This window comes from Lynx rufus, unplaced genomic scaffold (assembly GCF_022079265.1).
Source record: "Lynx rufus isolate CCGP_SWC_20201006 ecotype Redwood Valley unplaced genomic scaffold, mLynRuf1.p SCAF_4, whole genome shotgun sequence".
NCBI classification, from domain to species: domain Eukaryota; kingdom Metazoa; phylum Chordata; class Mammalia; order Carnivora; family Felidae; genus Lynx; species Lynx rufus.
The window spans coordinates 9,234,421-9,247,374 of NW_025814856.1; the positions used below are offsets into that span (position 1 = coordinate 9,234,421).

Below are 12,954 nucleotides of genomic sequence, written 5' to 3' on the forward strand. Positions count from 1 at the left end.
AAGGCACCGCTGATGTCAGAAAGGTGGGGGGCCCCGCCCCACCCCCCCATTCCCTGAAAAGGAGGAAAACCTCAACTGCATCTCGTTGGCCGCCGCTGGCCTGCCCACCCTTGCCCCGTCACACCCCGGTGCCACCTACTCCTAGCCTCCCCTCACCGACCCGGTAGGGGTCTGGACTCAGGAGTGGGGATGTCCAGACGCCCCTCCCTCCAGGATGGCCGGGCCTCCCTCTCACCTCCCTGCTGGCCGAACCCACACACAGGCCAGGGTGAGGGTTTGCAGTGAATTCTCTGCTCCTGCTTGGCCTGTCACCAAAGCAGCTGGCCCCAGGGGGAACAGGGAGGGCTGGGACCTGGTGCGGGCTTGGGGGGCAGCCCCGGTGGCAAGAGGGTCTTGGACAGGCGCCACTCCTCACTCCCCCACGTCCAGCCTCTTCACCAGGCTTGGGTGGGGGGGATGTCCAGCCCTCCCTTCACAGCATCAGGGACGGCTTGGCCCGAGGGTCCCCGGGCACAAAGCAGCCAGGAGCACACCCTGTTTTAGGAGGGGGAGGGGAGCCTGGGACACAGACGTCAGCAGGGACCAGAGGGATCCTGGCTTGCGCCCTAGGGCTCCACCATCTCCTTGTCCCCAGTGCCCTGAGGGGTTGGCCTGCGCCCTGTGTCCCGCACACCTGGCCTCCAGCTTCCTCTGTGCCCAGGTCTCCCCTCTCCCCAAGCCAGGACCCCTGCCAGCTCTGTGGCCCCTGAGCAGATGTGTCTGTGTGTGTGGGGGGGGGGCGGTGGGAGGCCTCAGAGCCTGACCTGGTCAGAAGGGTGTGGAGGAGGAAAACGTGGTTAGAGGTGACCCCGGGGAAGGGGGAGAAGATGAGGAAGGGTCTGCCTGGGGCCTTTGACAGCAAGGACCCCTCCCCAGCACCAAGCTCCCAACACCTCCTCTTCCCTCCCCCCTCCCCCCCCCCCCACCCCCCCCCCCCCCTTGAAGAGAAAAGATCCAGGGTTGCAGGGTCCAAACCACCACCGGGCCTGTAAGAAGAGTGTCTCAGGGAGAGAGAGGGAGAGAGTGGCGGGGCAGTGAGGGTCGGGGGGCCTGGGCTGGGTGCCCAGGCCTCTCTGAGGTGGGGGAGGGCAGGGGGAGGGGAGCAGCTCGGAGGGACCCCGCCCCACCTTCCTCAAAGGGATGCTCCACAGACCACCGTAATTTCAAGGCGAAAAGCAACCCCGAAAGGATGGCTCGCCCGCGGCCAACCTCAAAGCTGTCATTTCCCCCCAAAATTCAGGGGAGCGCTGGGCCATCTCCAATATCCCACCCACCCTCGAAGTTCTTCGGCGGCAGTGTGCCCCCCCCCACCCCCCCCCCAACACCAAAGGCCAGAGAGCTCCACCCCACCTTGGAGTTTTCCCCTTCCCCTGCTGAAGGTTAACCCTGCAAGAAATTACGGTGCTCACGGAAGTCCCCAGACCAGGCCTGTACCTCCCCCAACCCCCCTCTCCCTGGTCCTCTAACCAAAACAGCCCAGAAGAAACCCTGACTGCAGCTTTGCAAGTGTTTCAGAACCAGAGAAAACGTTCCCCCACCCCGCGCTCCCCCCCACAGCGAGGCCCACCCCCACCCCTTCCCCCCCAATTTGGCAGACTGCCCTCCCAGGGCTGGGGACAGCTGACATCCCTCCCCAGGGCTGGGCCCCCGGCTGGTCAAGGATGGGGGTTGGGGGTGGGGGAAACTGGTGCTCCGTGCTCCAAAACAGCTCTGGGCCTTGGAAACGCCAAACCAGAAGGAACTTATGCCACCAGGAGCCCGAGAGATAGAAGGAATCTGCTCCCCCAAAGGAAAACAAAGGTGTCCCCTCCATCCCGCCTCCCCTGAGCCAGACACGTGTTACAAAAGTTGGGGCAGGAAGAAAAGGAGAGAGACCCGATGCACTCTGCCCCCAGCTGGGAGCCAGACAAGGGGGTCCCTCCCTCCCCTCCCGCCCTGGATGCTTACACACTTCTCCTGAAGGAGGCAAAATAAGTATGAGAGAAGGCCAGGTCCCCCCTGCAAGGGCTGGGACGAGGGAGGAGGGACAGGGAGAGACAGAAAGAGAGAAAAAGAGGCAGAGAGAGAAAGAGAAAGAGAGAGAGAGAGAGACAGAAGGTCCTGCCCGTGCTCAGAGAGGAGCTTCCTCGGGTGTCTGGAGGGTGGAGTCGCCCGTGGCGGCACCAGGGCTGGCCCCACCGGGAGGACACCCGGGGTGGGGGGTGGGGAGAAGAAGGGGCTGAGAGGGGAGGGCGGGTCACATAAGTATGGTACAGGTAAGAACAAAGTGTGAGTTAGGGGTTAGCATTGGTAACAGTGCGTTTACCTTTCTGCTCCACTTCTACTTTAAGCATCGGAAGAGAGAGAGAAAACAAATTGAAAAAAAATGTGCAAGAAAAAAAAGAGAAAAAAAAAGATTAAATTGCTTTCGTTTCTTATCTGGCAACATGCCCCCTTTTCCTTTCTTTCCTCATCCTGGTTCCCCAACCCCGAAACGTAGCATCAGCTCAGCCCCCGCCCCCAAGTCCCTTCCTCTGGGGAGGGTGTCGGGGGAGACAGTCACAGGGAGGGGGAGACACGCGAGGACAGAGACCAAGAGAGACACGGGGGGGGGGGGTGTACAAACAGGCAGGTGGACGGAGCCCTCAGATGGGTGGGAGCACCCTCGGTGCAGTGGGGGTCGGGGAGGGGGTAGCTTCAGCTGGAAGGTAGGCTCTGGTTAGGGGAGCACCAGGGGCGAGGGGGTGGGGAAGAGCCACACGGGTCCCCTCACACCCTGCCTGCTGCCCTCCTGCTAGAACCAGGGGCCCAGGGGGAGGGGGTTCAGTGCCTCCAGGGGCCTGGGCGCCCCCAGCTGAGAGCATGCTGAGCTCCTTCCCTTTCTGTGCTGGCCGTGCTAGAGTCCAGCCGAGCTCCCCCAAGCCCTCGCAACCCAGAAGAAGCCAACACAGAGAGAGAGGGCGGCAGAGTGGAACACAGAGTGACGGAGAGGCAGACAGGCAGAGCCCCTGGGCCTCGGAGAGCCGGGTGGGGGAGACAGAGGCAGAGAAGGAAGAGGCTGGGGTGGGGGAACATCACAGACAGCAGGTGGGGGCACAGACACGCTCCCACGCTCCCCAGCTCCCCCGGGGCAAGCCTGTGGCTCCGTTTGTCTGCCCAGCCCCCCCACCCCCGGGGGCCCGGGAGCCAGGAGCTCCCTGTCTGCTGCCCGGTGGGCGGGCGCACCTAGGGGAGGAAGGGGCACGGTTAGAATGTGCTCAGCTGCAAGGCAAATCCAGCGTTAGTCGGGCCTGTCTGGATGTGTGTGTGTGTGTGTGTGTGTGTGTGTGGTGGGGGGGAGTCCCACACACCCACTGCCCCCTCCCCACGGTGGCCCCTACACCCACCCCTGACTCGCCCGCACCAGCACTGGGGTCACCCCAGCCTCTGAAGCCCGGGGCCAGATGGCTGCCCAGGCTGCTCCCCCTTCAGGCTCTGTGTCCCTGGCCCCTCAGGAACTTCTGGCCGGGGCCTTGCTCCCCTGCCGCCTCTCTACAGGCACAAGCAGGGAGTCCCCAGGGGAGTGTTTGGCTTCCTTCCCAGCGCCTCATCCAGGGCCTGGCACACAGGAAGTGCTCAGCGAACAGGAACATCGCGGGACGAGGGAGTGCCCGCCTTCCTGTTCTCTGGCCTAGCTACCCTCACCTTGTTAACTGCAGTCCCCGCTTCTTCTGGAACCAGGAGCTACACCCCCACACCCCTGGGTCCTGCCTGTCGAGGGCACACACGGCCCCACGTGTCCCAGACATATTCCCTGCGCGTCCTGCCTCCCCCGGGGCTCAGGCTAGCTCTCTCCCCCAGGCCGGAGCTGCCCACGCTTGGGCCATCCAGGTCTCTGGGGGCCGTGCCCCCTGGCCCACCCTCGGGGGCCGGGGGGCGGTCAGCTTCAGGAGGCCCGTAGGCCTCTTTCCTCCCTATGCTGCGTAACTGTTTTCCTGCTTCTTCACCCACGTGGCGTGCACTTGCTTTGGACTCGACTTGGATCAAGGTCTTCTTTTCCTGCCCTTTATCTCACCTACCTCAGGAGGAGCTGTGTTCGTCACTGGTCATTACTTTTGGTTTTGATTACCAACGGCAGTAATGTTAACTGGTAAAAATCGCTACAAGTGGCCACAACAGAAGCAACGACTACCAAGTACCTAGCACTTGGTAAGCGACTAAGTGCCAGGAGCTGTGCTGGGAACTTCCCAGGTAGTTTTTCAAGAGCCCTGTCTGCGGATGGGGAAGCTGAGGCTCAGTGAAGTGAAACGACACAACTGAGGCCACGGAGCAGCCGGCAGAAGCGGGCACCGTTTCTCTGACACCTATGGCGCGGGGCGCACGAGGCGCTTCACCCACATTCTGTCTACTGCTGGCCGCATCCCTGGGAAGGGGCCCCTCCCGCCATCACAGACGAAGGTGCAGGCTAAGCTGGCTCGGAAGGGCACCCGAACCCTTGCTGAGCACATCCTGAACCAGGCTCGGGTCTGGGCGCTGGGGCATGAAGACGAAGCCTCTGCCCTGGGGGAGTTTACACCCGCACCTGCCACAGGGAGCCAGCTCTGCGGCCAGCCTCGGGTCAGGCGTTTCACACACACCGACCGTCTCCTGGACTCTCGCCTCCTTTGGCCGCAGCTCAGAGAAGTTAAGTCACGTGCTCAAGTTTCAGAGTCAGAAAATCCAAGAACCAGGCTGAGCCGCAAACCCAGCCTGATTTCCCTGCTGTGCAATGCTCCCAGCCTCCCGCCTTCCTTCCCTGCTGCCCCAGCCACGGGGGCGGATGGGCAGTGTCCCCAGTGCTGTGGGGAGGCTTCAAAGATAGATGGGCGTCCCCCTCAGGTGGCGGCTGGAGGCCTCCGTTGCTGAAAGGAAAGGGTGAGGAGTAAAAGAAGGTTATGGAAGCACATAGGTGATCCTGTTTCCCCCGGCCTGTACGCCATCACCTGCGAGGAGAAATCAAAGGTTGAGGGGGACGGCTGGGGTGGGAGGGCAGAGGAGGGAGAGTCACAGGGCCTCCTGCTCCCCTGCCCCTGCCCCCCACTCTCTGACACTCTGGTGGCCCTGCCTCCTCCCCCATCTGCCCGGAGGCCCTACCTCCAGGTTGGCTACATGAAGCTGGCAGGGAGAGGAGGGGAATGGATGATGGGGAGAAGGGAAGGGAGAGTGAGGGCAGGAAAGAAGGGCCACGTTAAGAGCAGAGCGCTGAGGAGGAGAGACCCTGTCTTTGTTTGCTCCCTTTGGCCAGAGGCAAGAAAGCCAGGCCCCTGGCTCCCCAGATCACCCTCCTCAGGCTTCCTGGGCAGGGGGGGGGGGGGGCCACTCTAGTCCAACATGGCAGCACTTCCCTTGCAGACAGGAAGTGCTACCATGGTAATGGGCAAACTAACCAAGAGATAGTAGCTGAGGAAGATGCCCCTAGTCCTTCGAACCAGATCTGCCGCCAGGCCTCAGACGGTGGTCTGCCTCTCTATGGGTTTGGAGTCCAGCTTCCAGGACTGGGAAGGGGCAGGACTAGGAGTATGTGAGAAGTGAGGGCGACGAGAAAGAGGAGAGGAAGTTGAGAAAGGAAATGGAGTGAGTGAGAGGGAAGAGCAGGCGTGTAAGGGGGGGTCAGGAAAGGAAGAGATGTGAGAGGAGGAAGGAGGCAGAGAGGCTGGAGGGCAGCAAGGCCCAGGCCCAGGGAAAAGGAGACTGATAAGTGCACCGGCCAGAGTTCTGGCCTTGAAGTGTGAAGTGAGCGAGGGGCATGTGCAGGAGCAGGGCTAATGGGCCAGAGTAACAAGAGGTGGGGAAGGTGCCCTGGGGATGGGGACAAAGTCTGTGAGGGTGGGAGTGGGGGTGGGGCAGGTACCGAGTGTGGACAGAGGGGCTGGGAGAAGAAAATGTGTGAGGGAGGGAGCAGGCCCGGCTGTCCCCCAAGTACCTGGTCCCGACTTGGCCCTGTGCGTGCGTGTGTGTGTGTGTGTGTGTGTGTAAGTCAAGGTGTCTCCTCCTCGCTTGCTTCTGGGAGGGGGAAGGGCCCGTGTCCGCACAAGGAACAAGATGACTCACTGTAGGGGACACAGTCGTACTGCACCTCCAGGTACTTGTAGGTCCCAGGACAGGGGTCGGGAAAGGCGTCAGAGCCGGCAACCACCACGCACTGGGTGCGGTTGTTACACCTGAGAGAAGAGACAAGGAGCTGAGATAAGACAGGCCTAGAACTGGGGGGGGTGCGGCATCTAGGGCCGGGAGAGGAACGCGCCCCCCCCAGGCTGAGAAGAAACTGGCGACCAGGGCCGGCGGCCTTGTGTGGGCATCGTGTCCCGTTTCCTGCCTGCTCTGTCTTTCTCACCACACAGGTTTCTTCTGTTCTCAGCCTCAGGGCTGGGCCAGAGCTGCGCCCCAGAAACTGCTTCCCCGGCTGCCCTTCGCCATTTTCATCCCATCGGAGGGTCATGCCCGCCGTTACATCCTTGGCGTTTTTCCCGAATTGACCATAAGACGCGAGGCCACACGTGCGGGGACGAGGGGGCGTCTCCACCAAAGTGCTGCTAACGAGACGCTCACGGCGCCTGTCTGCGTCCACCTCAGGCCACGTCTTAGGCGTACGTGTCTCGGCCTTTGGACGGCGCCGCTGTGACCACGTGCAGGTAGGACACGGGCAGTCTCTCGGCCTCGTGCGGAAGCCCCTCTCAGTTCCCCGAGGGGACTCGGGAGTCCCCACCCACTGCCCGGGAGCCCAGCTAGCACATGAGGGGACTCCCTAACGACAAAACGAGGTTTCTCTTCTGCTGTCTCTCCAACCAAGGTCATTAACTAACGAATCTGCTCACTCCCACCCACCTCATCCCCCTGGCTCAAAACACAGACCACTGGCCTCGGAAGGTTAAGGAGAGGGTTGCCCAGGACCCGGCAACTGCACCCCTACTAGCCGTGTTCCCAAAGACCCGGAAGCGGGCGCTCAAACAACTGCTTGTACGTTCACGGCAGGACCACTGTCGCGAGAGCCAAAGTGGGGGAACAGCCCCACTGTCCGCTGACGGATGAACGGATGAGCCAAATGTGGTCGGTCCGTGCCGTGGAACATTATTTGGCCATAAAAATAAAAAGAAAAAAGGTCCGGTGCGCCACCGTGTGGCTGAACCCCGGCAACGCTGTACTGAGCAAAAGAAGTCAGACCCAAGAGGCCACGTCTCAGATTCTCTCTCTATGAAACGTCCGGAGCAGGCAAATCCAGAGAGACAGAAAGCAGGTGGTGTCGAGTGGCTGGGGGTGGGGGGGGCAGTGACTGGATGGGGTTGCCCTTCGGGGGTATGGAGATGTTCCGGAACCAGACAGGGGTGGTGGCGCACGTATTAAATAGCACTGAATTGTCTGCTTTAAGATGACGGACGGCGATACGTGAACGTCACCTCACTGTCCGGAAGAGAAAGGGGCCGGAGACCGCAGGTCCCAGCCTCCCCCTGCAGCTGGCCGTGCCCGGGAGGTGGCAAAGGGCCCACGGTGGCCTTCAAACGGGATGGGTGCAGGGAGGCACCGAGACAGCGGGAGGCGGGTGGCCTTCTCGCCTCCCGTCTTGTTTAGGCCACTGTACTTGCTCCGGGGGCTGTCAGCCCTAAGCAGTTCGAGGAGCCTCCAGGTTTCAAGAGGGCAGAGCAACAGCCTCTCGCTCCCCGGGCCCCAGTAACCACACCGCACAGCGTCCCCACTTTTGGAAGTGAGAACCCGCGGACACCGGAACCGGGCCGGGGAGAACACCACAGACGCCGAGGCCGGCGCTGAACGAATGAAGTGGGCAGTGAGAAACTTGGAGGCGGGAGGTGGGAGGAAAGGGATCCCCAAGGAGGATGGGGCGCAGCCTAAGCCAAGGTTGACACCATGCAGGGTGTCAGAGAGGGAAGGGGGGGCAGGACCGCTGGAGGGGGTGCACGTTTGAGAGAGAAAAGGTGGGAGGGAGGGAACGAGGTGGCTCCAGCCTGGCCCACCGGTCAGAGCCACCTGCCCGCGCCCATGCCCTGCCCAAAAGTCTCTGGAGGCTCTCAGTGACCCCGCCCCATGACTTATTCTAGAATCTTCTGCCAACATTCAAGAGGCTGCCGAGCTGGCCCCAGCCCTCCTCCCCTTCTTCAGTTCTGTGCTCTGGATCCTGGAGTGAACCTTATGCCCTCTCGGGCATTTAGCAAAAACTCAGTGAATGCCTCTGTATCTGGCTGGGGACAGCAGTGACAGACACAACGCCCTGTCCCCATGGGGCAAAGACAAAACGAACACAATAACAGAGGGAACTATTCTGTTCTACAGAACTGTGGCTAGAGGTCAGGGCTAGAAGATAAAGCAGGGAAGGAGCTAGGAAGTGGGGTGGGGGCAGTGATCTTAGGGTGGTCAAACGGGCCTCACCAAGAGGAGCATTAGGTGAGAAAATCTACGGAGGAGGGGAGGGAGGAGCCGTGCGGGTGTCAGGGAACAGCATTCCCGGCAGGGGGAACAGCCAGTGCCAAGACCCAGAGGAGGCCCGTGGCAGACGATGCCTGATGTATGTCAGGAGCGGGCAGGGCAGCCGGAGCCGAGTGAGCGAGGGGGCGCGTGGAGAGGGTGAGGGCTGGGAGAGGGGCACAAGGCACAGAGCGCAGGGCCTCGTGGGCCTCGGGGAAGACTGGCTTTCGCTCTGAGTGAGGTGGGTACTCACAGGTACCCTCTGGCTGCTGCGGGGCGGGGGAAACAGACGGCAGCGGGCGAGACAAGGCAACCCCAGGGGGAGCTGTGGCCACGGAAGCAGTGGTCAAGTGTGGGCGTGGTTTGAAGCAGGAGCCGACCAGCTCTAACTGGACTTCTGCAGCAGGTGTGAGAAAGGCTTTGGCAGACCTGTCACACTCACACACAGCCTTGCACACTCAAGCACTCGCTTTCTCTTACACTCACGTGTGCTTCTGTCATCTGTGTTCAGGCTTCACCTCCTTGGGGAAGCCTGAGTGACCTCTGGGCTCTCCCTCGGAGCCTGTGACACCTTCACCCTGTCCTGCTCTTGCGTTTACACTGCAAGACTGCCCCTTCCCCCCCGACTAGTCTCGGGATGGGCTTCTGGAGGCTGGTGGGAAGACGGGCCGGGTCTTACCGGCTGTTTGCACGGGACCTGGCACCTAGTAGGTGCTCAGGAAACCGGTGCGGAACGCATGGAAGGAGGACTGAAGGCGTGGACAGGGTGCCTTGACCAGGGGGGTGTTTATCCAGGGACCCCAGGGACTGTCCCCACCCCTCCTCCCAGAAGCCCGGTGGGGCCAGGGCCTCTCACCTCTGTGACATGATCTTGAAGGCATCAGGCAGGTAGCACTGCACATTCTCCATCTGGAAAGGGTCGGCGTCACAGATCTTGTCGTCTGTGCGCCCATAGTTGGCGTTCTCCACCATGATGACGTCGCTGCCTGGGCACCGCAGCTCGATGGGATAGCCTTCGCACGCCAGCTCCCGGCGCATCAGCCCGAACGGGAGCCCAGCCCGGCTCAGGCCTACGGGGAGGGAAGACCCTGCTGAGGAGGTCCCACCTCCAGCTTGGGCTGCATCCAGGAACCTCAGTTCTTTCATCTGCAAAACGGGCTTCCCAACGTGCCCAGCCGCGTAGTGAGGCCTCTCCCCTCGGCTCCTGGGGAAGTGCCTCCAAGCACCCGGAGCGTCCCGCCCGATGAGTGTCTTTGTTGACCTGGGGGCCTCGGGCCAGGTCAGACAGTCTGCACTGTTTTGGGCTGAGTTGTGTCCTCCCGTCCTCCTCCCTCGTACCTCAGGATGTGACCAAATTTGAAACAGGCCATCAAGTTAAGATGAGCCGAGCCTGTTAAGGTAGGCCCTGCCCCAGTATGACCACTGTCTTTATCAAGAGGGGAAATGTGGACACAGAGACAGAGGGAAGACAGCCAGCCACGAGCCCAGGAAAGAGCGGGAACAGCTCCTTCCCTCACGGCCCTTGGAAGGAGCCAGCCCCCCTGACAACTTGATCTTGAACTTAAAGCCTCTAGAAACCGCAAGACAATAAACTTCTGCTGTTTCAAGCCACCAAGTTCTGCGGTACGTTGTTACAGCAGGCCTAGCAAAAGAGCACAGTAAGGACGTGATCTAGGGTGGGAGTTTTGGGGTGTCAGTGGACCTCTGGAAGGGTGGGAGACTGAGGCCAGTGCTGCGGGGGGTCCCCCGCATCTACATGACTGAGCCCCAGTGAAGGCTCTGGACAGCGGGGCCCGGGGAGCGTCCCACGTTGGCAGGGCACCATGCGTGTTGTCGCACAGCACGCGTGACCACTCCGTGGGGAGGGGGCGAACCGCGAGCCCTGGGCACGGAAACTTCCCGGACGCTGCCCCACACACCGCTTCCTTTGGCGGATTTCCTCTGCATCCGTCGGCTGTAAGAAGCTGTCACCGTGAGCACGACAGCATTCTGGAATACGCTTCTAGTGAATCATCATGTCTGAGGGTGGTCTAAGGAACTCCCGAACTTGCAGTTGGAGTCGGAAGTGAGGGAGGTCTTGGGCGCTCCCCTAACCTCGCACCGCGCCACGCAAACAGGAGAGATGGTGTGGGAGGAAGTGCTCTCCTGTCGGGGAGGACACCGCCGAGCCTGGCTTTGTCACTTCTCGGCTGATGGGCCAGAGCCTCTCACGGCATGGCCTGGGGGTCGGTGGCACCGACGTCCCGTGGTGGCTGCTTAAGAAGGCAGATTCTGCCCCCCCCCGCCCAGGCCTGCTGTATCAGGATGTCGGGGGTGATACCAGGAGCCTCGGACCTGTGTGCCCACCAATGGTCCCGACACGTGCTCAGTTCGGACAGCCACAGCTTTAGCCTCCTCGGGCCTCAGGTTCCGACCTGCAAGATGGGCACTGACAGCCCAGGAACGTACTTCGAGGACTCGGTGCACTAGAGAATGTTCCTGAAGGAAGCACTGAGCGCGGTGCCCTGTGCGGGGAGGGTCAGCTCCCCGTGGGGTCGCACTGTCACACGTCCTTGCCCATCCTGTGCCGTGTGAGGACCCAGGGGGTTTAAATCCCCGGCTGACGGCCTGGCCCAGTAACGGACCACCTCCGTGGCCCCAGATCCTTCTCCGAGGAGCCGCCGCTCCCGCCTCAAGGCACCGCTGAGGGGCTGCGACAAGGGCAAGCGGTATGTGGCGAGGCGGCGGGTGCTGAGTCGCACCACCGGTGGGATTACCGAAGCAGCCAGACTCTGCGGGACAGAGTGGGCTCCGCGTGGCCGCCACCTGCCGGGGCAGCCACCTACTCAGACGCTGGGCTCCGCCAGGCCTCGCCAGGGGCTGGAGGGAGGCGTGGATGCACGGAGTGACCCACGGGCCCGATGTGGGGACTGTGGCTCGTGGGTCAGGAGAAAACCGGTGCACGAGGGCGGCAGTGCCTTTCAGAGACCTGTCCTTCCAGCGTCGGGTGGGAGGCCCGAGGGGGATGGCAGCTAGGCCCCCGGGGTTTTTTGGGGTGAGTTGAGTCTCACTCGGGGGAAAGTATTACATGTGTTCCTCTAGCACCATCTGCTTTCACAGCTAATTTTAGTCCTTCCCGGGCCCGGGAGGGAGGCCGGGGGTGGAGGCTGGCTCAGATGGGTCTGGGGGTGGGAGCGGCCCCTCCCGGCCCAGCTGGGGCTGTGGGGCAGGACCCGGACGGGCAGAGAACGTGGGCATCAGGGGAGCAGAGGGTGCCAGCTGGCCGGAGCGGTGCCAAGGCCCTGGGGCCTGGCTGAGTAAGGCCCCCTCCACCTTTGTGGCTTTCTGGAGTATTGGGCTCCAGGAGGGGACCCTGGGGCACAAAGTGTGCCAACAGTGCTCTCCAGACAGCGCTGAGGGGGTGCCGGCTGGGGGCAGGCCCCCGGGCTAGGGACAAGGCCAGCGGGCCCCTGCTTTCTGCCTCTCCCCTTGCCCTGCCCTTGCCCCCGCCTAGGCCTGCCACGGGGACCATAATTGAGTAATTGGTGAAGATGGGCGGGCAGGCTCGGGGCACTAATTGTCGCATGTGCAGGATCCTGGGGCCGGCATAGGGCCGAGCCGGGTAATTAGTTGTTTTTAAATAAACGTCAGCGGGCATGCTTTAATTAAGCCTTCTTCCCAGTGAGGGCCTCCGAGATGTAATCACAGAGAAAGCCACACACGCAAGACAGAGGAGTAGCGGCTCACCAGGAAGGCCCGTCCTGGTCCCAGGAGGCCACAGCCCGCGTCCCAGGTTCTAGGACCCCCGGCTTCCCCGGGCTTTGGGGGTGAGGGGCTGGTCCGGGGAGCCCTCCGTGGTGCCAGGGGGTGCAATTACCAAGTCCTCCTCCGGCTTCGTTCCGCTGAGGTCTGGAGCGAGGTGGGGACTGCGGTGCTTTGCCAAGTGGCTGGGAGGTCCTGCACCTTGTCATCTGCCCGCCCAGCTGCATTCCGGAGGCTGGCCCCTCCCCAGCCCCAGCGGCACCTACCTTGGGTGGCCGAGGTGACCAGGACGGCGGTGATGCAGAGACTCCACAGCACAGCGGCCAGGCGGGCCATGGCGGCGGCCAGGGGCGGGTCCGGGGCTCTCAGTGTCCTGTGCGGGGGGCCTTGCCCCGCATCAGCAGGTGGGCACCACGGCCTGGCCCACCAGCCTGGGGAGAAGAGGGAGAGTGAGGCGGGAGCGAGGCCCCAGCAGACGCAGGAGGAGGTGCGCTTGGGCTGGTCCCCTCTCCTTGCCGGTGGCCGAGGCCTTCCACCCCAGAGTCCCCAGACGGGCCGGTCAAGGGACCTCTCTCGAGCCAGCTGTGTCTGACTGAAGCCGCACCCTTGGGCCAGAGGCTGACCGGCCCCCTGGAACCTCTGTCTTACACTGCTAACTCCACTGCCCACCCTCACCCCCACCCCCGGCAGCCAGACCCGCCCATCTGGGCACCTTGAACCAAAGGGAACCTCCTGGACGAACCTCCCGTGGTCTGACAGTGC

At 62.5% G+C, this 12,954-nt stretch overlaps 1 protein-coding gene across 1 annotated transcript; it reads right to left on the bottom strand.

Moving 5' to 3' along the window:
• Positions 1-4,929: 4,929 nt before the first annotated feature.
• Positions 4,930-12,528, bottom strand: LOC124522889 (adhesion G protein-coupled receptor L1-like). The gene is made up of 5 exons (XM_047094566.1): positions 12,459-12,528; positions 9,308-9,521; positions 7,436-7,633; positions 6,088-6,197; positions 4,930-4,979 (listed from the first exon to the last, which is right to left on the bottom strand). Exons 1-5 carry the CDS (start codon positions 12,526-12,528, stop codon positions 4,930-4,932), a joined length of 642 nt encoding a protein of 213 aa, XP_046950522.1.
• Between the last annotated feature and the right edge of the window lie 426 nt (positions 12,529-12,954).